This window comes from Oncorhynchus mykiss, chromosome 5 (assembly GCF_013265735.2).
Source record: "Oncorhynchus mykiss isolate Arlee chromosome 5, USDA_OmykA_1.1, whole genome shotgun sequence".
NCBI lineage: Eukaryota > Metazoa > Chordata > Actinopteri > Salmoniformes > Salmonidae > Oncorhynchus > Oncorhynchus mykiss.
The window spans coordinates 26,235,048-26,262,925 of NC_048569.1; the positions used below are offsets into that span (position 1 = coordinate 26,235,048).

At 43.4% G+C, this 27,878-nt stretch overlaps 1 protein-coding gene across 1 annotated transcript in view; it reads left to right on the top strand.

The window, feature by feature from the left end:
• The first annotated feature begins 2,256 nt into the window (after nucleotides 1–2,256).
• The window catches only part of LOC110523506 (protein Niban 2), a 39,310-nt gene continuing 13,688 nt past the window's right edge, over nucleotides 2,257–27,878 (top strand). The window contains exons 1-6 of the mRNA XM_021602258.2: nucleotides 2,257–2,368; nucleotides 2,509–2,648; nucleotides 12,975–13,105; nucleotides 17,541–17,669; nucleotides 17,843–17,948; nucleotides 18,252–18,419. Coding sequence (XP_021457933.2) covers nucleotides 2,594–2,648; nucleotides 12,975–13,105; nucleotides 17,541–17,669; nucleotides 17,843–17,948; nucleotides 18,252–18,419 — 589 coding nt within the window. The 5' untranslated portion in view covers nucleotides 2,257–2,368; nucleotides 2,509–2,593. The remainder of the gene's footprint in view (nucleotides 2,369–2,508; nucleotides 2,649–12,974; nucleotides 13,106–17,540; nucleotides 17,670–17,842; nucleotides 17,949–18,251; nucleotides 18,420–27,878) is intronic.

Here is a 27,878-nt window from a genome sequence, read left to right on the forward strand (position 1 = left end):
AAAGTGTTGGAAAATTACTGAAAATGCTGTTGGTTTCCTCTCCTTTCACCTTCAATGTGGATAACGTTCCCACTGACCTGCAACTTGAGCTCGTCGATCTTCAGTCTGATGCAGTGATTCAAAACAATGTCACTGACGAGGTTCTATGCATCTCTCGATGAACAAAACTTTCCAAAGATTAGGAGTCATGCTCAGAAGGTGTATGTACTGTTTGGGTCAACCTATGTATGTGAACAGACATTTTCAGTGATGGAATATAACAAGTCAAGGCACAGATCATCTCTTACCGACTCTCATCTCTCAGCAATCCTGCGCATAGCGACGTCAGAAACTATACCTGACTTCACTGCTCTAGTCAATGCCCATCAGAGACTTCACTCCACACACTGATTGGCTAGTTTAAATGTAATGTTGAGCTCTCTCTTTCTTGTGTTTTTGTGCATACACATTATCAAGAGTTCTGGCCGTGGTGGTGAATGCACAGTGTACTTCTCCCTCCGTGTAGTTCATTGATGTTTAATAATGAAAATACCAACCATAAGGAGAACATTGATGTGGTTTATTTCTATGCATGTTAAAAAAGTAAAATAAGTAGCATATCTGGATGTGATTTACAGTAGATATATCTGCCAACACAGTCATACACATGATGTATAATCCTGTAATATGATTCTGGCCCACGATGGCAAAAATATTGTAATGACCTGACTAGATCATAAAGGAACAATTGTCCAGACAGAGGATTTAGTTTACGAATTGACGGTTTATTAAACCAACTTTACACAGGCTACTGTTTGCCCCCCCTTCTTCAGCTTGCCCCCCCCCCCCCCCCCCCCCCCCCTCTTCGGAACCATGATGACTGGCGCTGCCCAGGGGCTGTCTGAGGGCTCGATGAAGTCTGCCCGCTGCATCTCCAACACAGCCTTGTCTGCCGCCTCCTGGCGTACCAGCGGGATACGGCGGGGACGCATCTTGATGGGTCCAGCATCACCTGTGTCGATCTCATGCTGCACCAGATGAGTCTGACCCACCTCTTCCTCACTCAGCGCAAAGCTGTCTCTGAATTCAAACAGCAACTGGCACAACCGTTCCTGCTGCTCGGGGTCAAGACCAACACAGTTCCTCCCCCATATCTCCCTCACTGCACAGTGTCCTCTCCTCTCCCATCTGGGGTAGCTGTGCTGGGGGGGGGGGGGGGGGGGGTGCGGCCTGGGCTCACAGAGGGCTGTGTCGTGAAGGTAGCTGGGGGAATGTAACACACAGCCGTAGGTGACAGAGGGGCTGGTGAAAAGTCAAACACAGATGTGGGGGAGGGGGGGCAGCCATGAGTCTCTGCTGCTTTAACTGTTGGAGTAAAGGGTTTGTTGGGTTGAGTGAATGTGACATTAGGGGGGACCATGGTGACTGCCGGCCATCCCTGGAAGCTCAGTGTGCCCCCATTTAGGTCTAACTGGCAGCCTGTGCTCCTAAGAAAGTCCAACCCCAGTATACAAGGGTCCTGCACAGCCGCCACCCACACAGGACCTGCCCCCTACTGTCAGAGTCATTAATCCCTTCCCTTTCATAGGTGCCAGCTCACCTGTGACTGTGCGGAGCTGCACGGTTGTGGGCTCACACTGAGTCCAACCTGGCACAATATCTGGCCTCCCCAGAGTTACTGTGGACCCAGTGTCCACCAGGGCAGAGCAGGGAACCCTCTCCACAGTGACAGGGACATGACAAAAGTCCCCAACACAGGTCCGGCCCACCACAACAACAGGCTACATCCGCTTGTAACGTTTTTAAAATATTTAAATTTAAAAATTTAAATTAGTATTGGTCAAGAATCTTCAGCCAAAACTGGATGAAAATGGTCCGTGGTGGTCCTTTCACTTTTGCCAATGTTGATGGTCCACACGGGGGCAGTATACCTCCTCCTGAGCAGTCTCATCCCCATCCCTAGCTCATCATCCTCTCCCTAGACATGGCATTTTGTTTCCTGTCAAAGACTACTTTCTTACAAAAACAGAAACTTTACAGAATAACATCATCACTCATGACATGATAGATGGCTGTATTGTAGCCTACGCTATATTAGTGTTGAAAAACGGTTATTAGCCTACATTTTTTTTGCAAAAACTAAAAGCAACATATCCGCACGTCAATAATGAAGTTGAAATTTGGGCCAGATATAATTTCTGTAAATCACAAAAGGGTACTTTATGCACTCCACAGTCTGGTAATTTTATACCCAGAATATTCCTTTAAAAGCCACACCCAGGCTGAACACGATGGAGTGATGATTTTGAGAGGGTGTGTCTTGTCAGAATGAACTAACTTAGCCGACTTTTCTAACTTTTCATTTGATTTTACTCACGATCCAGAAAAGGTACAACAGGACACGCTCTTCCACCACTTTATGTCGACGCAGATTTTCTGGCGGATAAGCAATCAACTTGCTTTTGAAACATTGTATGTGGCGTAGTTTCGGGGAAAGGCGAAGTCATAGTGTATTTTTTCCTCTCCTAGGTTGAGATACTGTCCTTGACATTGGCCAACGCGCCTTTTTGCCCCTTCTCTTGGGGTTTGTTGGTTAACCAGCGGGGCTGTAACGATGGGGGATGTAATTTCCACTCACCTGGACGAAGGCAAGCGAGAGATGATTACCGGTAAGCTCCTCCTTCACTTTCCCTCCAATTTACATCTTGAATTGCTGCTTAATATATTTGCGTAAAATGTGAAGAGAGATACAAGACAATTCATTTTAAAGGATATGGGCTCCTTACCCACTGTTTTTTTCTATTCCCGCACAGGAAAATTACTCGACAGTCAGCATCACTTGAAAGTTACACGTTTTAAAATGTACATTGTTGCAATAAATTAGAATACTACATAATGTCAAATTTCCTCGCCTAAAACTCAGCCGAATTACATTCTAAACGGACAAACACTCCCAACTTGAATCAAACCCAATCTGAAAGACCTTATTTCTCAGAGATGATAATAGCTACAGATTGTTACACAAAATAATGTGATTTAACCCAATATTTCTGGTATCCATTACTGGGAGTTACAGGTTAGGTCGCTCAAAAAGAGCCTAATGGTACTCCTTTGTCCAAGAACATTCATTATACGTTCTGTTTAAAGGGTGAATTGTCTCTGGAAGTCAAAACAGCCAAATACTTCATCTAAACGTGAATTGATTCTCCATTGTGGTATTGTTCTAGAACCAGAAATCCCTCTACTTTCATATCACAAAATAATTTCACAAATGCATAATACACATTTACTGTATGCTGTTTTAACTGTTTTTTTACACAGTTGCAGCCAACAGTATTTTTCACTGACAACACGTTTGTGGTGTCTGTCTTCCTGGACAAACACTCTCAGCTTGAGACACACACCGGTGTACGGCGAAGCAGATAGCTAATAAACACAGGTAGTCCACTCTGTCTTCCGTATGTTTTCCGTAAACAAGCAGCGGTGGAAAAGGTACCCAATTGTCATACTTGAGTAAAAGTGAAGATACAGGGCCTCCCGGGTGGCGCAGTGGTTAAGGGCGCCAGCTGTGCCATCAGAGTCCATCTGGGTTCGCGCCCAGGCTCTGTCATAACCGGCGACGCACAATTGGCCTAGCGTCGCCCGGGTTAGGGAGGGCTTGGTCGGTAGGGGTGTCTCATCGCGCACCAGCGACTTCTGTGGCGCAGTGTACCAAGGTGGCCAGGTGCACGGTGTTTCCTCCGGCGGGTGGCTTCCGGGTTGGTGCGGCTGGCTTCCAGGTTGGATGTGCGCTGTGTTAAAGAAGCAGCGGCTTGGTTGGTTGTGTATCGGAGGACGCATGACTTTCAACCTTCGTCTCTCCCGAGCCCGTACGGGAGTTGTAGCGATGAGACAACAATTGGATACCATGAAATTGGGGAGAAAAAGGGGTAAAATTCAAAAAAAAAAAGTAAAGATACAGGGCAGCGGTCTAAGGTACTGCATCACAGTGCTTGAGAAGTCACTACAGCCCCGGGTTCGATCCCAGTCTGTGTCACAGCCAGCTTGAGACCCGTGCACAATTGGCCCAGCGTCGTCCTCCAATTGGCGTGCGGGGTGCCTGCAAGCTGACTTCGGTGTTTCCTCCGGCACATTGGTGCGTCTGGCTTCTGGGTTAAGCGAACAGTACGCCAAGAAGCAGCGCGGCTTGGCAGGGTCGTGTTTCGGAGGAGTCATGGCTCTCGACCTTCGACTCTCCGTACGGGTGTTGCAGCAATGGGACAAGACTGTAACTACCAATTGGATAACACAAAGCTGGGGAGAAAAAGGGGTCAAAGTTTTTTTTTTTTTTATACTTTAAGAGAAAATGACTGAAGTAAAAGTGAAAGTCGCCCAGTGTAGAAGTCTAAAAGTATTTGGTTTAATTTCATGAATACCACAATGAAATGATCCAGATGTTGAAGTCAACACTTTATTGGTGATGCAGCAGGAATCATCTAGTCACTTGTCTGTACACTTGTAAAAAAATAAATAATACTTTTTCCACATTTTGTTACGTTACAGCCTTATTCTAAAATTGATTTTAAAAAAATATCCATCTTTCTACACACAATACCCCATAATGACAAAGCAAAAACAGGTTTTTAGAAATGTTTTCAAATGTACTAAAAATGAAAAAACAAATACCTTATTTACATAAATATTCAGAATCTTTGCTATGAGAATCGAAATGAATCCTTGATATGTTTCTACAACTTGATTGGAATCCACCTGTGGTAAATTCAATTGATTGGACATGATTTCTTTAAGGCACACACCTGTCTGTATAAGGTCATATGTTGACAGTGCATGTCAGAGTAAAAACCAAGCCATGAGGTCAAATTAATTGTCTGTAGAGCACCGCGACAGGATTGTGTCGAAGCATAGGTCTGGGGAAGGGTACCAAAAAATGCCTGCAGCATTGAAGGTCCCCAAGAACACATTGGGCTCCATTATTCTTAAATGGAGGACGTTTGGAACCACCAAGACTCTTACTAGAGCGGGCCACCCGGCCAAACTGAGAAATCGAGGGAGAAGGGTCTTGGTCAGGGAGATGACAAAGAACACGATTGTCACTCTGACAGAGCTCCAGAATTCCTCTGTGGAGATGGAATAACCTTCCAGAATGACTACCATCTATGCAGCACTCCATCAATCAGGCCTTTATGGTAGGTAGAGTGGCCAGAGGGAAGCCACTCCTCAGTAAAAGGCACATTACAGCCCGCTTGGAGTTTGCCAAAAAGGCACCTAAAAGACTCAGACCATGAGAAACACGATTCTCTGGTCTGATGAAACCAAAATTGAACTCTGGCCTGAATGCCAAGTGCGACGTCTGGAGGAAACCTGGCACCATCCCCACGGCGAAGCATGGTGGTGGCAGCATCATGCTATGGGGATGTTTTTCAGCAGCAGGGACTGGAGGACTAGTCAGGATCGGGGGAAAGATGAACAGGGCAAAGTACAGAGAGATCCATGATGAAAACCTGTTCCAAAGCGCTCAGGACCTCAGACTGAGGTCGATGGAATTGTCCGTAGAGCTCCGAGACAGGATTGTGTCGAGGCACAGATCTGGGGAAGGGTACCAAAAAATGTCTGCCGCATTAAAGGTCTCCAAGAACACAGTGGCCTCCATTCTAAAATGGAAGAAGTTTGGCAATGCGGCCAGCTCTACCCAGCTCTTCCTAGTGTGGAATGAAGAAGAAAAAAATGTAAAAAAATATTTTTTTGGAATAGCCAGCGTATTATGAAAGCTGGGGAAATGTTGGTTTAGATAAACAAATGTAGTTCTCTAGCTAGTTGGCTAGGTAACGTCAGCTCGACTTCTTCTTTTCTGCTGCGCTGATGTTGGCTGATCGGATGCCTTATTCTTTGACGTGAAGTGGAAAATCGATGGAATAGCGTCACGTTTCAACGTTCGACCTGGCAACACCATGAGTTGAGACTTCCGATCCGTTTCAAAATCCGCTGTCTGAAAGTGTTGGCTACAAACAGACATTTTTATTTCTCCATGGGAGTATTCACATCAACTGGATCTACCTCCACCAGGACGGTACTACATCCTGAAATTATGAATTCTGGATATGGTGGTTGGTTTACAACCAGCAAATGTAGATGGCCCGTTTTCTACCGGTGAAATGCAGAAACCCTTGATTTCCGTGTAGTGAATAAATTCTTGATTTTAATAACATATAACATATAACACATATTAATGGACATATATAGTGAAATAGAGCAGCAGTGAAATTTCCCTTTACGTTTCTCATATGTCACATGCACTTAGGTATTGAAGTATGTTTAAAGACTTCATCATTGGCAGTGTACAAGAAAGAGAGATTGGTCATCACACAACAGAACACTTATTGGAACGACTAGCCCATGTCGGACTGGCATGAAAACCCACATGAGGCCAATGGGGTCATGTTTGCTGGGGTGTGTTTCACTGAACCATTTCTCAATTCAGTCGCGTTGAATTGATTATATGAGTTTGCTTGGGTGAAGTGTGGTCTGATCAGGCTACTCCAGACCTATATTTTCCATGGCTAGCCACACTGTCTGGGGTTCCAACCTCAGAATCCAGGATATGTGTGTGTGTGTGTGTGTGTGTGGTTGTGGCTGGAAACACTGTATGCCACTTTCCCCCCAGACTCACCCTCACAGGGCTCCAGACTAACATTTTCCCCTGGTGCCACTAAGTTTTTCAGTTGCACCAGCCCATGATTTGGTCACACCACCCCGTCACATAATATATACTGTATGTATATATATCTTATAAAGTAATTCAGTGCTTTATTCAAAAATGAGATCGTATTCAAGAAATACATTGTTTCATGTTGTGATTCAAGTTAATGTCACATGCATAAGTACAGTGAAATTCCTTTCTTGATATCTCGAAACCCAACATTGCGATAATCAATAACTATGTAATACTAGAAGAAAAAAAAACGAAAAATATGAAGGGAAAGTGGGATACCTAGTCAGTTGTACAACTGAATGCATTCATCTGAAATGTGTCTTTGGCATTTAACCCAACCCCTCTGAATCAGAACTAAGTAAGCATACTATACAGGGTCAGTTCCAATGCAATATTTACAATGTGCAGGGATACTGGAGTGATGGAGGTGTAGGGGCAGGTGCTTTTTCCGGGCCTTACTTATGTGCAACCTAATCCAGTGATTGTCATTCATTATGGGTTGACAATTAGGCTGTTTTATTTTACATTTTAAAATAGGGCTCCAGAATAAAAAATAAAAAAATTCTCCAATTGCATGAATTTGCCTACGTCTTAATGTGCACTAATACCAAAGGCTAGTTTATATTAGAAACTCAAAACACATTAGCTAGATTGCTAACTCTAAATATGATACTCAGTGTTGGGAAGTTCGGCTCAAAACCATATCAAATATTTTGGTTGTAAAAATAGTTGCTATTGAGCTCAAAATTGAGAGCTGTGAAATAAAAAGTATAGCTATAGAACGCTGATAACCTCATTTATTCAACTGTGGCAACAGAATGGCTGCGTTTTCCCCACAATATGATTTTTAAATGTTATACAATCAGAAAACCTTTTCTTTCTCCCAGAGCATTTTTTTCCCCCTGGGAAAGAGAGAGTGGTTCGCTTGACACAGCAACAGGCCCCAACTAAATGGGTACAGGGGCAGGCAGACACTTTCATTACAGGAATCATGAAGATAATGTACTTTTCTGTTTGACCAAATTATTATTTTGGATAAGAGCAAGATCATTTTTTTTTTGTCAAATGGCAGCCAAGCATCGATCATCATGTCACCAGAATAAGACCCTCGATTTAAGGCGCATCAAACTCATCACAGTGCACTTCCACCACCCTGTGAAGTTCATCGTAACTTATTGTAGCCTAATAAACGGCATGGTTTCCCGAGTTGTAGTGGGAGGACCACACAACATGTCATCGCATGACTTCAAGTTTACTTCGATATGATGGTTGTTATATCATGGATTTGATGGTTATTATCAGGGCTGACCCCATTTAGTCAACTGGTCGATAAGCTGTTGGTCAACCAATATATTTTTTTTTGTCGAGCTGTGGCAAATATATCAAAATAAATGTTATGGCACACGAGACACCTGTCTGATTCACGCCTGTCTGAGTGGTCTAATCCATTGTGTAGGCCGCGGGGATGGTTTACCATTTCTGATCTACAATGTTTGTTTGGACAAGGTCATTTCTGTTAATGCATTCAATGTAGTAATAATAATATAGTCTTGTCATTGTAGGAGTGGACAAGTTATTTATTTGATTCCGTTTACGAGTAGTCAATTTATTCATTGTCTTTTGTTTGGAGCGCTCCTTTTGTTTGGAGCGCTCCTGCCTGGCCTGTGCGCAAATGTAGGCTTATAAATGTGCCCATTTGGGAATCTGATACTGTTTCTGATTTGTCTTAACTCACTATCACTGTGGAGCTTCTCAAAGTAATTTTTTCTTCACCTCAAAAAGCAAGTGAACAAAGTCTGTTTTTACATCCATTGAGAAAGACAGTAGTTCATGCTCTGATCCGATGCAAATGTCATAAAATAGGCCAACCTGATTACTTCTTATCCCTTGTGCAAATACCATACAGCTTTTAGTCTGGAGCTCGCTGGCATGTTAAACCCCTGAGGGCCCAGAATACTGTATACAATGTTGCAAGTTTGCAGGCCTGACCCAAGTTAATAGTTAATACAATGTTTCAAGTTCCTTGCAGACAGGCCATACAGAGCCAATGTGATTTATAGGATTTTTATCAGGATATTTCCAACCTGCGGGCTGCAATGTTTTTATTTGTTGGCTTTATGTAGGCTATTTTTTACGTATTGGCAATAGAAGTTACTTTTAGGTTTGTATCATTTTCATTTAGATAGAATTTTGATTAACCACATTATATTGATTTTGAGATATGAAGACTTTATTATAAATTAAATTAAACTATTCCATGAAAATGTGCATATGAAAATCATAACTGGCAAGCAGATCAGTAGAAATGGTATAATAACTTGGCACTACAAATGGAAAAAGTTGCAGAATGCTGGTGTACCCTATTACCGGCAACTTCGGGAGCAAAATGGCAGAATCTGCCAAGGCCAGCAGCGGGAGGAGGGGGGTTGGGAACAGGTTTTTACTTCTGGTTTTATTGATCTCTGGCTTCCTCTTTAGTAATTTGTGTCTTCATTTTTAAGTCACAGCGCTTAAAGCATCAGACAATGTAGCCTACATATAGTTGATTTTATTCTAACATGGGTGTGTCTACATATTGAAAAATACACGTTTTAAAATTTCAACCAATCGAATGGTCGAAATAACTGATGACTCTCGGTTTTCTATTATATATACTGAGTGTACAAAGCAAGAATGATCTAACACCCAGAGGACATCCAGCCAACTTGATACAACTGTGGGAAGCATTGGCGTCAACATGGGCCTGAATCCCTGTGGAATGCTTGTAGAGTCCTTGTAGAGTCCATGCCCCAATGAATTGAGGCTGTTCTGAGGGCAACAAGGGGGTGCACAACACAATATTATGGAAGGTGTTTCTTATGTTTCGTACACTCGTTTCATATTTTTGGGAAAACTGATTTTTTTTATAATGCTATTCTACACACTTTGTCATGAGGCTAAGAGAAAATGTTGCAGTTTTAAAGATCATTTCCTGCAATACTAAATTTTTTGTCATGGGTGTGATGAAAAATGTGCTGTTTTTTAGCTCATTTCAATCTAGTCTACATAATTTGCCATGAGGCTGAGAGATTCAGGATTCTGTCCCTGTATAGCTTCCAACGATGTCTAAAGCTGCAGATTAAGAAAGAAAGAGAGGGAAGTGAGTGTGTGTACAGAAGAAGAAACAGGTAGGAACATGCCTTGGGATTACTGAGCAGAAAGCCAGTTTGGTTCTCACACACTGCCCTATTTTGTCCTCCCTCTCTGGCTCTCTCTCGCTCTTTCACAATGTAGTTCTTTTGGCCTAAAAATCCATCTTTCTCTCTGCAGCTTCGTTCTACTTGTCATATTCCTATTGTTTCATCTTAAACCTTTTGTCTATTTCACAGTCACTACCCAACCCACTGCATAAGGTGAGAGCAGTGTGTGTGTGTGTGTGTGTGTGTGTGTGTGTGTGTGTGTGTGTGTGTGTGTGTGTGTGTGTGTGTGTCTGCACACATGTTTGTGCCTGTGGGAGGAGTGGTTAGTCAGCTCTTTTCCTTTGGGAGTATACTGTTTGGAGTAGTTGGCTGTACTGGTCAACATCTCCACATTTGCTATCAAGGCACATTCTCAGCAGCTGAACTCCTCTTTGACAAATTGTATTTTGTGTGTTCAGATGCCCTGTGTGGACAAAGTCATGGAACCTTTTAACAATCAGATTAAATTAACTACATTTTTCAGAGAGAACTTATAAATCGGTCCAATTCAACCGGAACACAGTAGGAGGGTTAAGACATTATATTATACAATATGGCACAGTAGGCCTAGCCTACATCCCAGTGTGACAGTGTACCATTCAAGCTACAGGATGTCTGCTAATTCTTAGAGTTTTCCAGCTCTTTAGATCATCTGCACCCAATGGAAACAGGAAGGGAAATGATCAGTGCACTCTGACTACTGTACACTCACTCTGTCTGCCTTTCTACCTTTCTTTCTGTCTTTCTTTCTCAAACACAGGTTAGAAGTAGGTGGTTGTGCTGTCAGTCTCTAATCCCCGGCACTGGGACTGCCTGCTCCTTGTATTTGGGATGACGGGGCACTAAGTAGACACACACACACACACACACACACACTTTCCTAATTTAGCCCTTAAGTGCAATCAAATCTCCCATCAGTTTAGTTTGCTGCAGACTGTCGTTCAAGCCATGCCTTCATTCCTGTGGGGAAGTGTGTCATTTGACCTAACTCTCCCTGTGGCCAGTCTGCAGGCTTTGGCACACTAACCCAGCTTGTGGAAAGTGCAGCATGTGAATGAAATAGCAACTCTAGCCTCTGGTTGTGAATGGGGCTAGCTCTGGTCCTCAGAGAACACACATGGGTGTCTAGTGTATTGTTCTCAGTCAGAGGTCACAGGCACGGTACAGAGGATGTGTGGGAAATAATGGATCAAAGTGCTCACAGATGTAGCAGGAGATATCTGGTACCCTCATGATGACTCAAACAACATCCAAGCCCTGCTGGCCTGTTTCCACTGTTATACAAATACACACTGAGGGTGGTGTCATGATGAATTAGACCAGCGTGTAATATATTATACAGGTGGAACTGAGGGGAACACCCTTTTTAGTATCTATGTCTAGATCCTTCTCAGTATTTATTTTTTGGGTTCTGAAACCCAGGATTGAACCAAGTATGTTTTTTTATACAGTGCAATACAATACACGGAACGTGTGTTTGAGTGTTACTTTGAGATTACTTCTCTCCCCTCTTTCCTATCTTGTCAGGTCTTTCCTTCCTGCCCTCCTACTCAAAGACTGTTCTCTCTTTCCTGTGGCGCCCCTACCATAAACATCTCACAGATTACTGTGTCATGAGTTGAGCTGAGAACACGGAGCCACCACAAGCTAAGCCTGTGAACTCTAAGGGATCTTTAGGAAAAGGGCTATAGTTAGGAAAAGTCCTACCAAAAATAACTTGTTTTTATAATAAAAAAGATGGTCTTTATTGCTGGTTAGACGATGGTATTTTACCATTCAACATCCTGATGCTTGTATCTCCATATAGTCTGTAGTGTGGTACAAATTCAGTAGGTACAATGTTATTGTAGGCTCTAATGTGCCTTGACTGTAGAAGTCTTCATTATCTGTTCCAATTTAGAATTCATTTATTGTACTACATTTTATGAACTGAGTGTAAAACACATTAGGACATTTTTCCATGACATAGACTGACTAGGTGAATCCAGGTGAAAGATTTGATCCCTTGTTGATGTAACTTGTTAAATTCACTTCAATCATTAGAGATGAAGGAAGGGAGACAGATTTAAAGAAGGATTTTTAAGCCTTGAAACAAGGGTGAATGGGTAAGACAAAATATTTAAAGGCCTTTTGAACAGGGTGTGGCAGTAGGTGCCAGGCACACTGGTTTCAGTGTGTCAAGAACTGCAACGCTGCTGGGTTTTTCACGCTCAACAGTTTCCTGTGTGCTTTCGACACCTTGTAGAGTCCATGCCCTGTTCTGAGGGCAAAAGGTGGTTGCACCTCAATATTAATATTAGGAAAGTGTTTTTAATGTTTTGTACACTCGGTGTGTTTAGCCCTTTCTCAATTAATGATGTCTCTGTTTAAACATACTATAACTCATGATTTGGTATAATTCCTTATAGTGACATGTGAGAGTAATTTTAATTTTACTGCTTGTCTTTTCATATACGGCTGATAGAAAGGTGGTAAAAATACTGGAGGGTTAATGCCCTCTCATCCACAGTCTCTCTCTGCTTTACCTGTCTGAGTCCAGTCCACCTTTCGTTACGAGTCACCCTATAGTATAGCCTCTCCACAAGCCTGTCGTCTATGCCACCTTCGGTAGTCTCACAGCTTCTCTTCAAGACCAAGTACTCTGTGATCTGAAGAGTCACATTACTGATGTGTCATGCTCTGGCCCTGCTGCCAGCTGAAGTTTCTGGGACTGTGTGGCCTAGCTGTGCTCTCTCTCCCGCTCTCCCACATTCTCTCCCGCTCTCCCACATTCTTTGCTGCTCTCACTCTTCACTCTCTCTCTCTCTGTCTGTGGCTGTTTTTCTGTGACTGTCTAGCATGTCTCGTCTCTGTCTCTGTCTCTCTCTGTCTCTGTCTCTCTGTCTCTCTCTCTCTCTGTGTGTGTGTTTTTCCAGATTGACATGTCTGTTTTGACATTGATGTTTGAGTAACTTGGCACCTGTTGTCATTTACGCTACATACTGGATTATTCAGACTGTGTCGCTCTGCAGCTGTGTTGTGTGCGTTCTGTGAATGTGTCTCTAACTGTCATCTATCTCTGCCCACAGCTCGTACCAGGCAGGTGACGGGGGAGTTTGGCCATGTGTACGAGCAGCAGTATGCAGTGGCCCTCTTCAACAGTGTCCGCTTTGAGATCGAGGGAGGAGGAGGGCCCCAGTCACAACTCCTGCACCGCAAGGCAAGAGGCCGGCCCGGAAACGACTGTCTGTCGCACTCGTTTACCCCCTATTGCTGTTTTTGTGTCTTCCTCTGTTCTTCTCTTGCTCCATCTGTCCCTCTTCCATTTTTTTATTTATATATAAACTCAGCAAAAAAGAAACGTCCTCTCACTGTCAAGTGCGTTTATTTTCAGAAAACATGTGTAAATATTTAAATGAACATATTTAAATGAACATAACAATATTCAACAACTGACCCACAAACTGAACAAGTTCTACAGACGTGACTAACATAAATGGAATAATGTGTCGCTGAACAGGGGGGGCAAGAACTGGCAAATCTGGTGCAGTCCATGAGGAGGAGATGCACTGCAGTACTTAATGCAGCTGGTGGCCACCTCAGATACTGACTGTTACTTTTGAGTTATTCTGACCCCCCCCCTTTGTTCAGGGACACATTATTCAATTTCTGTTAGTCACATGTCTGTGGAACTTGATCAGTTTATGTCTGTTGTTGAATCTTGTTATGTTCATACTAATATTTACACATGTTAAACTTGCTGAAAATAAATGCAATTGACAGTGAGAGGACGTTTCTTTTTTTGCTGAGTTTATATATATATATACAGTGCCTTGCGAAAGTATTCGGCCCCCTTGAACTTTGCGACCTTTTGCCACATTTCAGGCTTCAAACATAAAGATATAAAACTGTATTTTTTTGTGAAGAATCAACAACAAGTGGGACACAATCATGAAGTGGAACGACATTTATTGGATATTTCAAACTTTTTTAACAAATCAAAAACTGAAAAATTGGGCGTGCAAAATTATTCAGCCCCCTTAAGTTAATACTTTGTAGCGCCACCTTTTGCTGCGATTACAGCTGTAAGTCGCTTGGGGTATGTCTCTATCATTTTTGCACATCGAGAGACTGACATTTTTTCCCATTCCTCCTTGCAAAACAGCTCGAGCTCAGTGAGGTTGGATGGAGAGCATTTGTGAACAGCAGTTTTCAGTTCTTTCCACAGATTCTCGATTGGATTCAGGTCTGGACTTTGACTTGGCCATTCTAACACCTGGATATGTTTATTTTTGAACCATTCCATTGTAGATTTTGCTGTATGTGATGGATCATTGTCTTGTTGGAAGACAAATCTCCGTCCCAGTCTCAGGTCTTTTGCAGACTCCATCAGGTTTTCTTCCAGAATGGTCCTGTATTTGGCTCCATCCATCTTCCCATCAATTTTAACCATCTTCTCTGTCCCTGCTGAAGAAAAGCAGGCCCAAACCATGACGCTGCCACCACCATGTTTGACAGTGGGGATGGTGTGTTCAGTGTGATGAGCTGTGTTGCTTCTACGCCAAATATAACGTTTTGCATTGTTGCCAAAAAGTTCAATTTTGGTTTCATCTGACCAGAGCACCTTCTTCCACATGTTTGGTGTGTCTCCCAGGTGGCTTGTGGCAAACTTTAAACGACACTTTTTATGGATATCTTTAAGAAATGGCTTTCTTCTTGCCACTCTTCCATAAAGGCCAGATTTGTGCAATATACGACTGATTGTTGTCCTATGGACAGAGTCTCCCACCTCAGCTGTAGATCTCTGCAGTTCATCCAGAGTGATCATGGGCCTCTTGGCTGCATCTCTGATCAGTCTTCTCCTTGTATGAGCTGAAAGTTTAGAGGGACGGCCAGGTCTTGGTAGATTTGCAGTGGTCTGATACTCCTTCCATTTCAATATTATCGCTTGCACAGTGCTCCTTGGGATGTTTAAAGCTTGGGAAATCTTTTTGTATCCAAATCCGGCTTTAAATTTCTTCACAACAGTATCTCGGACCTGCCTGGTGTGTTCCTTGTTCTTCATGATGCTCTCTGCGCTTTTAACGGACCTCTGAGACTATCACAGTGCAGGTGCATTTATACGGAGACTTGATTACACACAGGTGGATTGTATTTATCATCATTAGTCATTTAGGTCAACATTGGATCATTCAGAGATCCTCACTGAACTTCTGGAGAGAGTTTGCTGCACTGAAAGTAAAGGGGCTGAATAATTTTGCACGCCCAATTTTTCAGTTTTTGATTTGTTAAAAAAGTTTGAAATATCCAATAAATGTCGTTCCACTTCATGATTGTGTCCCACTTGTTGTTGATTCTTCACAAAAAAATACAGTTTTATATCTTTATGTTTTGAAGCCTGAAATGTGGCAAAAGGTCGCAAAGTTCAAGGGGGCCGAATACTTTCGCAAGGCACTGTGTGTATGTGTATATATATAACAATAAAAAACATACACAAACATCAACTACATCACACCTGCCCAGACGCACCTGCTCACACCCCCATCTCCAGCGCCCACATTACCCTCCTCCACATGGCCTCAAACTGCACCATTTTGTTTCTCTCTGTCACCCACGCACTTTCAACATTTAGATAATAATGCATTTGACCTTTCCATTGTGTTAATGGTGGTTGATTTCCTCTTTTTAAGTATATATATTTTTAGATGATTGATTGGTAAAAGTATCAGCCAACCCATTGGGTATCTCACTGCACCCTCGTGAATTTTCTCTCCTTTTATAATCAATTCTATACATTAATGTACACATTAAGCCCTCTTCCGTTTATTCAGTTATTTCATTTTCCTCTATCACAGTATTCCCACGCCATCTGTGTCTCTCCTACTCATCCTCCTCCGCTCCTCATCCTCTGTTTTTTTTATCTACCTCACCATCCTTCTCTGAGTCTCCCTTAAGATTTTATCTCATTGTTAGGTCGTGAGTGTTTACACTGCTATGGACACAGATATTTAACGTGTACTGTAGCTATCTCCACTGTAATACTGTTGAGTTCTGTGTTGGTCTCCACCATCGAGTCACTGGAGGGAAATAAAGCCGATTTTATACGTGAACAAACAGTGATGGTGCTAAGAGTCTTGTGACTGCTTTCCTTGTCTATTCTCTTCAGTACCGAACTGATGCTCTGTGTAGGGACACACACGCATCGACACATGCACATACTTACATTCACACAAGGAAACAGCACAAAACTCTTTCAGATTAAAACAGAGGCACTCATAGGCACCTTTAACCAAGCATTGCCAGTTAGCACCTTCCAAGCACACATAACCTTTCTTCTCCAGCTCCACCCCCCCCCCCCCCCCCTCCTTTCTTCCTCAGCTGGGATTATGCTGTTTGAGTTACAGTATTTGATCTACAACAGGAAATCTAAAAACAAAGTGGTGGTGTAAACAATATGCCACCCCTGTGTGTTCTCACTTTAGCCATCCAGTCTCAACCTCCACCAGCGTGTCAAATGAGATCAGGCCTGACATTTACTGTATGTATGAGTCTCAAATGGCACGCTATTCCCTATATAGTGCACTGCTTTTGACCAGAGCCCTATGGTGCTATTTGAGACACAGCCTGCCTGTGTCAGGACCTTGTTGTTCCACACACGTGATGCCTTCTCTGTATGTTACAAGACATGTTTAGACCAATGGTTTCCAATGTATTTCCTGAACAGCATTAGTGTGTGGTTTTCAGTCCTTTTTAAATAGTGTCTGAATTATATTGATTGCTCTGTAATTGACTTGGTAACTAACTGACCATGCAGATCTGCATCGCTTGTACAACTGCAAACACCACGGTTGTGTCCCAAATTGCACCCTATACCCTTTATAGTGCATTATGTTTGACCAGACCTGGTAAAAAAAAAAAAAAAGTAGTGCACTATATAGGGAATAGGGTGCCATTCGGGACAAAGCCCATCATTACTGCTTTTGCTGGTACTAACTAACTAGGGTTGGGAATTGCCAGGGACCTCGACATGATATTATCACGATGCTTAGATGCCGATACAGTATGACATTGTCCTGTGTAATTGCGCACTATTCATTGGGTGCTGAAATCAGTAGTTTTTTTGGAAAACATTTTGTTGTCGGAGCTCCTGTCTGCCCACACTAGTCGCCAATCAACTCCATCGTAAATCGTGGAGTTGAGTTTAATCGGCTAGATCAGTCATGGAAATAAGTGCTGAAAACATGTTGGATTAGTATTTAAGAAGATGGAGAACAAGCTATAGAATGAAAAATACTTTTGTTTTTGCGTAGGTAAAAAAAATGATCTGATAGTCGGAGTGAGGTGGTAGATGCCTAGTCTCCCTTATGGCTCAGCTCAAGTGCCTACATAATACATACACCATAGACATACATCATTTACACACACACACAGAAGTCAGCTCAGACAGGCCCAGCTCAGACAGGCCCAGCTCAGACAGGCCCAGCTCAGACAGGCCCAGCTCAGTTTCATTTAGAATGGAAAATGAATGTGTTTATGCAACAGTTGTTAGTGCATCGAACCGAATTGTATCAATTTGTTCTCTAATCAAACCAAAACTCATGTAGTACGATAATACAAGTGACAGCAGCTCTAATGCTAACTGTCTGGTGTGGTAGAACCCTCTGGAGGACCGCTCCATCTTCTCTGGGGGTCTGTTCCAGTACCTGGAGGAAAACAAGAGATGGAGGAACCGCTTTGTCTTCGTGGCCGACACCTACAACATCAGCTTCTACGAAAACAAAGTGGTGAGGGTGGTCGCTAGATTGTTGTTGCTAGATTTGTTTTTACTTTCATAATCAGACAGATTTACATGCCAGCTAGTCTGAATCGTTTAGGTCACAGCTTTAACTGTGATTTGATGGTTCTGAACTGTTTGTACATTTTTCACCCTCTCCTTGAAATCTATACTCTCTGATAGGCTCACGAGAGGAGCTTGCGCCCTAAAGGAACCATCAACTGTGCTGGATACAAAGCTCTAACTTCCATGGAGGAGTATCTTGAACTGATCAACACCAGCCTGCCAGGTGAGAGATATGATTTGGTTACACTTGACTAGCTGATTTGTGTATAATAAACAGCTGATCATTAGACACTGTTGGATTTTGGAATAACCAGCACTTTCCCCAATGTGAGATCAAGTACTAAAGTACTGTGACTAGCTGGGCCATATTCATTAGGGAATACTGTAGCAAAACATTTAGCAATGAGTGTTTCCTATTGGACAAGTTCTGGAATTCCTTTTCTGATTCAATATGTTTTCTTTGTTTTGGTTCCCCGTTGAGGAGGCTATGAACACCGATACACCTGAATGTGTGCTTGTGTTTTAGGTATAAAGGCCAAGGTGGGCAGTGGTCAGTTTGTGAAGTGTGCCACCCAATTCCCCCTGATCCTGTGGCACCCGTACGCCCGCCACCACTACTTCTGTGTGCTGACAGAGAAGGAGCAGAAGAAGTGGCACGCTGTGCTTCAGGACTGTGTCAGACACAGCAACAATGGTGAGGAGCTGTCTGAACACACACACCACACACTGTCATAATAACGCACACAAACAGCAAATACTCTCCTTGTCGGGACCTAAAATTGATTTCCATTCAAAATTCTACACTACACATTTACAGCAAGAATATCACCTCAAGCCCATTGGTGGTTCTGCATGACAGAGGATTACCCATCTCAGATAGAGAACAACATAGAGACTCTCCATCAGCTCCACCCTGACAAATTACTGCTCTTCTGCCTCACTGCCATTGTTCACAACACAGACCTGTGTGTGTCTTGTGAAAGTTTGCATACCATCACAATGAGCTGGTCTATCAGTGACAGTGAAATGCAGCAGGGCAGGAATGTGTTATTGAAGTTATTGTCTTGGGCAACATCCCAAATGGCCCGCTATTTACTATATGGTGCATTATTTCTGTCCAGAGGCCTAATGGGCGACAAATTGATATAGGATGAGGTGAGCCCCCCCCTTTCCATGTCAATCGTAAATGTGCTTGTGTGTATTCCTGTACCTCATCAAACACACACACACATTTTCAGTGAAACTTGGAGAAGTGAGAAATCCCCTTAGGGAGGATTTCACAGGAAGGTGAAACAATATGTGATTATTCATTGAGTGACAAAGTGGGCCGATGAAATCACATGAACAGACTTGCTAGGATCCAACAGGTTGCAGAAGCAGCTCAACAATAAAATGGTGATCACTGCACTGATCCACTGATGGTCCTCTGACATCACGTCAGCACCTTCCCATAATGCACTTTAAATAAACACACTCGCATGTCTCGACCACTAACACTCCACGCCCTGGGAGGATCTGAGCCGGGTTCACTTGGGATCAAAGCGCACATGCATACACACGTGCATACACACATGCAGGCACACACACACACACACAATGATAAGGTGCTGACAGTGTTTGTGTCCATTTTGACTTCAACCTTTGAAGATGTCTTCTGCTGATTGATTTAAAGCATCCTATATAGTCATTTCCATGCATTATATAGTTAGTAGAACTATAAGTACATACTTTTTTCTCATGGACTCATCATTTGCCTATTTTTATGGTGGCGCCTAGCGGTTAAGAGTGTTTGGCCAGAAACTGAAAGGTCGCTGGTTCGAATCCCCTAGCCGACTACTAGGTTAAACATCTGTCTGTGCCCTTGAGCAAGGCACTTAAACCGAATTGCTCCTGTAATCTGCTCTGGTTACTAAAACATTCTCATAAATAGGATATATATATTTTTTAACACCTAGACCACATTGGGTGAGCTTAAGACATCCACTTCAGCTGCACATTGACTATTGTCTCTGACTCTTTGTACGAACAATAAGAAGCTCCAGAATCTTCAACCCTTGTTGGCCCCTCTGGAGCCAATCAGAGCCATGGTACTCCCCTTACCTGTCCAGGCCTGGAGCCAATCAAAGTCATAGTACTCCCCTTACCTGTCCAGGCCTGGAGCCAATCAAAGTCATAGTACTCCCCCTACATGCCCAGGCCTGCCAGCTGTCCAAACAGCAAGCAATGCAGAAGCACGGTGGCAAGGAAAAACTCCCTAGAAAGGCAGGAACCTAAGAAGAAACCAAGAGAGAAACCAGGCTCTGAGGGGTGGCAAGTCCTCTTCTGGCTGTGCCGGGTGGAGATTATAACAGTACATGGCCAAGATGTTCAAATGTTCATAGATGATCAGCAGGGTCAAATAATAATAATCAGTGGTTGTAGAGGGTGCAACAGGTCAGCACCTCAGGAGAAAATGTCAGTTGGCTTTTCATAGCCGATGAGAGAGAGAATTCATACAGGAGAAATACTCCAGATATACAGTTGAAGTCGGAAGTTTTCACAATTCTTGACATTTAATCCAAGTAAAAATTCCCTGTTTTAGGTCAGTTAGGATCACCACTTTATTTTAAGAATGTAACATGTGAGAATAATAGTAGAGAGAAGGATTTTTTTCAGCTTTTATTTCTTTCATCACACTGGTGTAACTGAGTAAGGTTTGTAAGGCCTCCTTGCTCACACATGCTTTTTCAGTTCTGCCCACAAATGTTCTATAGGGTTGAGGTCAGGGCTTTGTGATGGCCACTCCAATACCTTGACTTTTTGCCACAACTTTGGAAGTATGCTTGGGGTCATTGTCCATTTTGAATACCCATTTGCGACCAAGACTTCCTTAACTTCCTGACTGATGTCTTGAGATGTTGCTTCAATATATCCACATAATTGTCCTGCCTCATGATGCCATCTATTTTGTGAAGTGCACCAGTCCCTCCTGCAGAAAACCACCCCCACAACATGATGCTGCCCCCCCCCCCCCCATGCTTCACGGTTGGGATGGTGCACTTTTCACAAAGTACGTTAATCTCTAGGAGACAGAACGCGTCTCCTTCCTGAGCGGTATGACAGCTGCGTGGTCCCATGGTGTTTATTACTGCGTACTATTGTTTGTACAGATGAACGTGGTAACTTCAGGCATTTGGAAATTGCTCTCAAGGATAAATCAGACTTGTTGAGGTCTACAATTTTTTTTCTGGGGTCTTGGCTGATTTATTTTGATTTTCCCATGATGTCAAGTAAAGAGGCACTGAGTTTGAAGGTAGGCCTTGAAATATATCCACAGGTACACCTTCATTTGACTCAAATGATGTCAATTAGCCTATCAGAAGCTTCTAAAGGCATGACATAATTTTCTGTAATTTTCCAAGCTGTTTAAAGGCACAGTCAACTTAGTGTTTGTAAACTACTGATCCACTGGAATTGTGATACAGTTAAATAATCTGTCTGTAAACAATTGTTGGTAAAATTACATGCACAAAGTAGATGTCCTAACCGACTTGCCAAAACTATAGTTTGTAAATAAGAAATTTGTGGAGTGGTTGAAAAACAAGTTTTAATGATATCTTCAAACCACCAACTTAGTACTCTGAGACAAGGCCGAGTATAGCCCACGAAGATCTCCCCCACGGCACGAACCCGAGGGGGGCGCCACGCTGGACAGGAAGATTACGTCAGTGACTCAACCCACTCAAGTGACGCACCCCTCCAAGGGACGGCATGGAAGACCACTAGTAAGCCAGTGACTCAGCCCCTGTAATAGGGTTGGAGACAGAGAATCCCAGTGGAGAGAGGGGAACCGGCCAGGCAGAGACAGCAAGGACGGTTCGTTGCTCCAGTGCCTTTCCGTTCACCTTCACACCCCTGGGCCAGACTACACTCAATCATGGCTGTTAAAAACGCTCAGTTGGAAATATATATATATATATATATATATATATATATATATATTTTGTCTATATATATATTTTGTCTATTTTCTCCCCAATTTCATGGTATCCAATTGGTAGTTACGGTCCTGTCTCATCGCTGCAACTCCCGTACGGACTCGGGAGAGGCGACGGTCTAGAGCCGTGTGTCAGTGGAGATACTGCCTTGTGATATAATCTGAAACAACCTGATAAGTCTAACCACCAACACACACACATTGTGTGGCTTGCTGCATACTCGCAGCGGAATTGGTTATCATGAAGTACAGTCCAGTAAAAGTGTTACCAACAGTGTTTTGCATCACGTTCAGAGGATCTATTGTTTGCTGGGGTAGGACTGGGTTGGGCTGAGTCCCAAATGGCACCTTTAATAGTGTGCAGCTTTTTCAAAATAGGGTGCCATTTGGGATGCAGACTCAGGCTGGTTTTGTGCTTGTGGCTCAGTGTCCTGTTGTATGAAATGCCTGAGTCCTATTTGAACACAAGCCTTCTTTGAGAAATGTAATACCACACTAAAAGCTGAGGCCTTAGCACAAAGCTAGTGGAGTGCATGGAAGGAAATGGCTGATTTCTCTATTTTCCCTTTCGTAGAGAGTTAAAGCATATAGGGAAGACTCAGGCGCTTGTCACTGTGGGGGATAATTGCCATGTTGCTGTTATTGGCTGTTATACCTGGTGTCCATGATAACCACTCAACAACAAAAAACGCCCACTCGTTCCTGTGGCCTTACCTGTGGCAGGTGATGGTATTGTTGTCACTTGATGACATCTTCATTACCAATTCTCCCACACTTTTAGAATAGTAACTCATGAGGGATTTTGTCTTTTGTGCAAACGCTGACGTCAATCAATGTAATATATCAATGCCGTGCAGATATAATTAATTGTCTCTTCTCTATAAGATCAGACTATTTCCACACTGTTTCTCCAGCACGCTTTCTCCTTTTTGGTTGAACTTTTCATAGTCCTATGCTTATGGTCGGCTTGTGGTATGTGATCGAGATGATCTCTCATGATTAGTCAGCCTGTCTGTCAGTCTAAGCCATGGTCTATCACCATACCAGTTGTATTTCCTGCAGGGCGGTGCATCTCATTGGCAGTCAGAGTCCCTGGGCTGCCACCAGGGAGCCATCAATTGCTGTATCAGCATTGTCTTAATGAAGAGTTCGGCGTTCCACTAGCCACGTGCAGTTACAAGCCTGGCTTAAATAAGCGGCAGGTGCAGGATCAAAACCCACCTTCGTAACATGGATAAAGCCTGAGCTGGAATGTGAAGCTACATGAAGCTGGCTAGCTTTCTAAACTCCTGAATAGATATAGCTAGCATTGTAGTATTATACCCCTCTGGTCTAAGCATCACACCTCCACATCACTGCTTTAACCCTTAGCAGACTGAGTGGGGCATATGTTTACCATGTTTACCGTTCATTGTATGTTTTCATAATGTGTTGGCTGACTGTAGAATGGGTTCTGTTTGTCCTAGTGTGTTTATCGTAGTGAGGCTGGTACACACCCAGGCTGTGACAGACAGCATGGGAAGGAGTTTTGTAATGCTGTCAGAGCTTGGTTGTAGAGAATAGAGCTGAAGGCTATAGTACGTTTCAGTATCTTACCATGAGGTGCTATCATGGTATACACTTGAACTCTGAACCCATCTTGCCTCTAAGCTAACGGAGAGACGGTTGATGGTACTGTCTCGCAGACTCCTGTAAACAATACACACGCACAGCCTAGATGTGAAGGGAACAGGGAGCTGGCTGTGGCAGGAGTCACACCAACTGCAGTAGTGCAAAGATGGACAGGGAAATGTCTCAAATAAAGAGACCATGGTAAATGCTACCACATATTTTTTACACAGACACACACACACACACACACACTTTTTTTATGCTACTCTGGATGCAATCTGCTCCCTGATCTTGGTATAAGTAATGGTTTCCAACATTGTGACATATTGTGAATCAAACATTCCAGGATTCCCCCTCCCCTTTTGCCATCAGAACAGCCTCAATTTGTCAGGGCATGGACTACATAATAAGGTGTCGAAAGCATTCCACAGGGATACTGGCCCATGTTGTTGGATGTCCTTTGAGGGGTGGACCATTGTTAAATATGTTGTCTTGCCCATTCACCCTCTGTGCATGTGTGCCATTCAATCTCAATAAGTATCCAGGCTTAAAATTCCTTCTTTAACCTGTGTCCTCCCCTTCATCTACACTGATTGAAGTGGATTTAACATGTGACATCAATAAGGGATGATAGCTTTCACCTGGATTCATCTGTCATGGAAAGAGCAGGTGTCCTTATTGTTTTGTATACTCCGTGTCAATACATGTAACTTAGTAGAGGAACATGGTATGATACAGTTTTATGAAGAAAGGAATTCATAGCAGTCCTGTTTTAAAAGGGGTTCAAACTACATCCCTAGCGACACATTTCTCTTGGTGTGCATCCGAAGTGATGCCCTATTCCCTATATAGTGCATTAGTTTTGAGTGCACTTTATAAGACACGGGTAGGACACTATATAGGGAATAGGGTGCCATTTGGGATGCACCCTTGGTCAGCTGATCTATATGTCCAGTGTGTTCTCATGAGAGCCAATGCCTAGACAATCTAGCCCTGTTTCACCCTCACCCATCAGCCCAGAGTTGGCACAGCGGGCACTGGGGGCAGAGAGAGGGCTTCCTGTCTCTGTCAACCCCTCCCCAACTCTCTCCATTTATTTCCTGTCTTTGTCTAACCCACAGCCAAAGCATACGAGATAGACTCTCACATGAGCAGCATACCACCCTGCATCCCACTAGTGGCTTGCCTCTGAAGCTAAGCAGGGTTGGTCCTGGTCGGTCCCTGGATGGGAGATGCTGCCGGAAGTGGCGTTGGAGGGCCAGTAGGAGGCACTCTTTCCTCTGGTCTAAAATTAAATATCCCAATGCCCCAGGGCAGTGATTGGGGACATTGCCCTGTGTAGGATAGGATGTTAAACGGGTTTCCTGACTCTCTGTGGTCACTAAAGATTCCATGGCACGTATTGTAAGAGTAGGGTAAAATAATCAAAATCACACATTTGCTACACAGTGGTGTAAAAATACTTTAAAGTGCGACTTAAGTAGTTATTTGGGGTGTCTGTACGTTACTATTTTACTTTTACTTCACTACATTCCTAAAGAAAATAATGTACTTTTTACTCCACACATTTTCCCTGAGACCCAAAAGTAATCGTTACATTTTGAATGCTATCAGGAAAGGGTCCAATTCATGCACTTATCAAGAGAACATCCCTGGTCATCCCTACTGCCTCTGATCTGGCGGACTCACTAAACAGAGAACATCCCTGGTCATCCCTACTGCCTCTGATCTGGCGGACTCACTAAACAGAGAACATCCCTGGTCATCCCTACTGCCTCTGATCTGGCGGACTCACTAAACAGAGAACATCCCTGGTCGTCCCTACTGCCTTTGATCTGGCGGACTCACTACACACAAATGCTTTGTTTGTTTGTAAATTATGTCTGCATGTTGTAGTGTGCCCCTGGCTATCCGTAAATACATAAATAAGAAAATTGTGCTGTCCGGTTTGCTTAATACTGTGCCTTCGGAAAGTATTCAGACCCCTCATTTATCCAAAATAAAAAATCTCAGCAATCTACACACAATACCCTATAATAACAAAGCGAAAACAGGTTTTTTGAAATTATTTTCATAGGTATTCAGACCCTTTGCTATGAGACACAAAATTGAACTCAGGTGTATCCTGTTTCCATTGATCATCCTTGAAATGTTTCTACAACTTGATTGGAGTCCATCTGTGGTAAATTCAATTGAAAGGACATAATTTGGAAAGGCACGCACCTGTCTATATAAGGTCCCACAATTGACAGTGCATGTCAGAGCAAAAACCAAGCCATGAGGTCGAAGGAATTGTCCGTAGAGCTCCAAGACAAGATTGTGTCGAGGCACAGATCTGGGGAAGGGTACCAAAGAAATTCTGCAGTATTGAAGGTCCCCAAGAATACAATGGCCTCCATCATTCTTAACTGGAAGTTTGGAACCACCAAGACTCTTCCTAGAGCTGGCCGCCCGGCCAAACTGAGCAAACGGGGAGAAGGGCCTTGATCAGGGTGGTGACCAAGAACCCGATGGTCACTCTGACAGAGCTCCAGAGTTCCTCTGTGGAGATGGGAGAACCTTCCAGAAGGACAACCATCTCTGCAGCACTCCACCAATCAGGCCTTTGTGGTAGAGTTTCCAGATGGAAGCCACTCCTCAGTAAAAGGCCCATGACAGCCCGCTTGGAGTTTGCCGAAAGGCACCTAAAGGTCTCTCAGACCTGAAACCAAGATTAAACTGGGCCTGAATGCCAAGCGTCATGTCTGGAGGAAACCTGGCACCATCCCTAAGGTGAAGCGTGGTGGTGGCAGCATCATGCTGTGGGGATGTTTTTCAGTGGCAGGGACTGGGAGACTAGTCAGGATCGAGGCAAAGATAAATGAAGCAAAGTACAGAGAGGTCCATGATGAAAACCTGCTCCAGAGTGCTCAGGACCTCAGACTGGGGTAAAGGTTCACCTTCCAACAGGACAACGACCCTAAGCACACAGCCAAGACAACGCAGGAGTGGCTTCGGGACAAGTCTCTGAATGTCATTGAGGGGCCCAGCCAGAGCCCGGATTTGAACCTTGTCGAACATCTCTGGAGAGACCTGAAAATAGCTGACAGAGCTGAGAGGATCTGCAGAGAAGAATGGGAGAAACTTCCCAAATAAAGGTGTGCCAAGCTTATAGCGTCATACCCAAGGAGACTCGAGGCTGTAATCGCTGCCAAAGGTGCTTCAACAAAGTACTGAGTAAAGGGTCTGAATGCTTATCTAAATGTCATATTTCAGTTTTCTATTTTTAATACATTTGCAAAAAATTCTAAAAACCTGTTTTTGCTTTGTCATTATGGGGTATTGTGTGTAGATTGAGAGAAAAAACAAACAATTGAATCCATTTTAGAATAAGGCTGTAACCTGACAATGTGGAGAAAAAAATCAAGGGGTCTGAATAGTTTCTGAAAGCACTGTTTAGCAATTTGAAATTATTTTTTACTTTCGATATGTAAGTATATTTTTGCAATTCCATTTACAGTTGACACTTAAGTAGATGTAAAACCAAGTACTTTTAGACTTTTACTCAAGTAGTATTTTACTGGGTGACTTTTACTTGAGTAATTTTTTATTAAGGTATCTTTCCCTTTACTCAAGTATGACAATTGGTTACTTTTTCCACCACTGTTGCTACATGACTACACGACATCAATGACACTCACACTCAAGTTGAGCCTTTCCTGTATGCTTGACTATTGTGGAGTCATGAAGTGATATGTGATGCTGGTTTTGGAGCTTATGCCAGACATAATTTATTCCCATGTATGGCTATACCTCTTGGTTATATTTAGCAGGGGTCTCCTTTATGCAGTCCTTTCCCAGTAGGTAGCTTGGCTTCTACTAAGCTGAGAGCCATCCTCTACTGATTCCGTGAAGGGTTGTAGTAGTTCGATCCCACCTGTCACATTTGTGCACTGTGTCTAGGGTTTACCGAGAAGGGTGCAACAAACAAAAAACAGTGGCAGTCCTGTGGGTGAAAACAGCTCGTTGATGAGAGCGGTCGAAGGAGAAAGGCAAGAATCGTGCAAGCTAACAGGCGGGCCACAAACAGACAAATAACGGCGCAGTACAACAAGTGGTGTGCAGAACGGCATCTCGGAATGCACAACTCATCTGTCCTTGTCACAGATGGACTATTGCAGAAGATGACCACACCAGGTTCCACTCCTATCAACTAAAATCAAGAAGAAGCGTGGTGGGCATGCGATCACTAACACTGGACAATTGAGGAGGGGAAAAATATTGCCTGGTCCGACGAATCCCGGGTCCTGTTGAATCAAGCTGATGGCAGAGTCAGGATTTGGTGTAAGCAGCAGGAGTCCATGGCCCAAACCTGCCTGGTGTCTATGGTACAGGCTGGTGGCAGTCAGGACTTGATGTAAGCAGCAGGAGTCCATGGCCCATCCAGCCTGGTGTCTATGGTACAGGCTGGTGGCAGTAAAGACTTGGTGTAAGCAGCAGGAGTCCATGGCCCATCCAGCCTGGTGTCTATGGTACAGGCTGGTGGCAGTCAGGACTTGGTGTAAGCAGCAGGAGTCCATGGCCCAT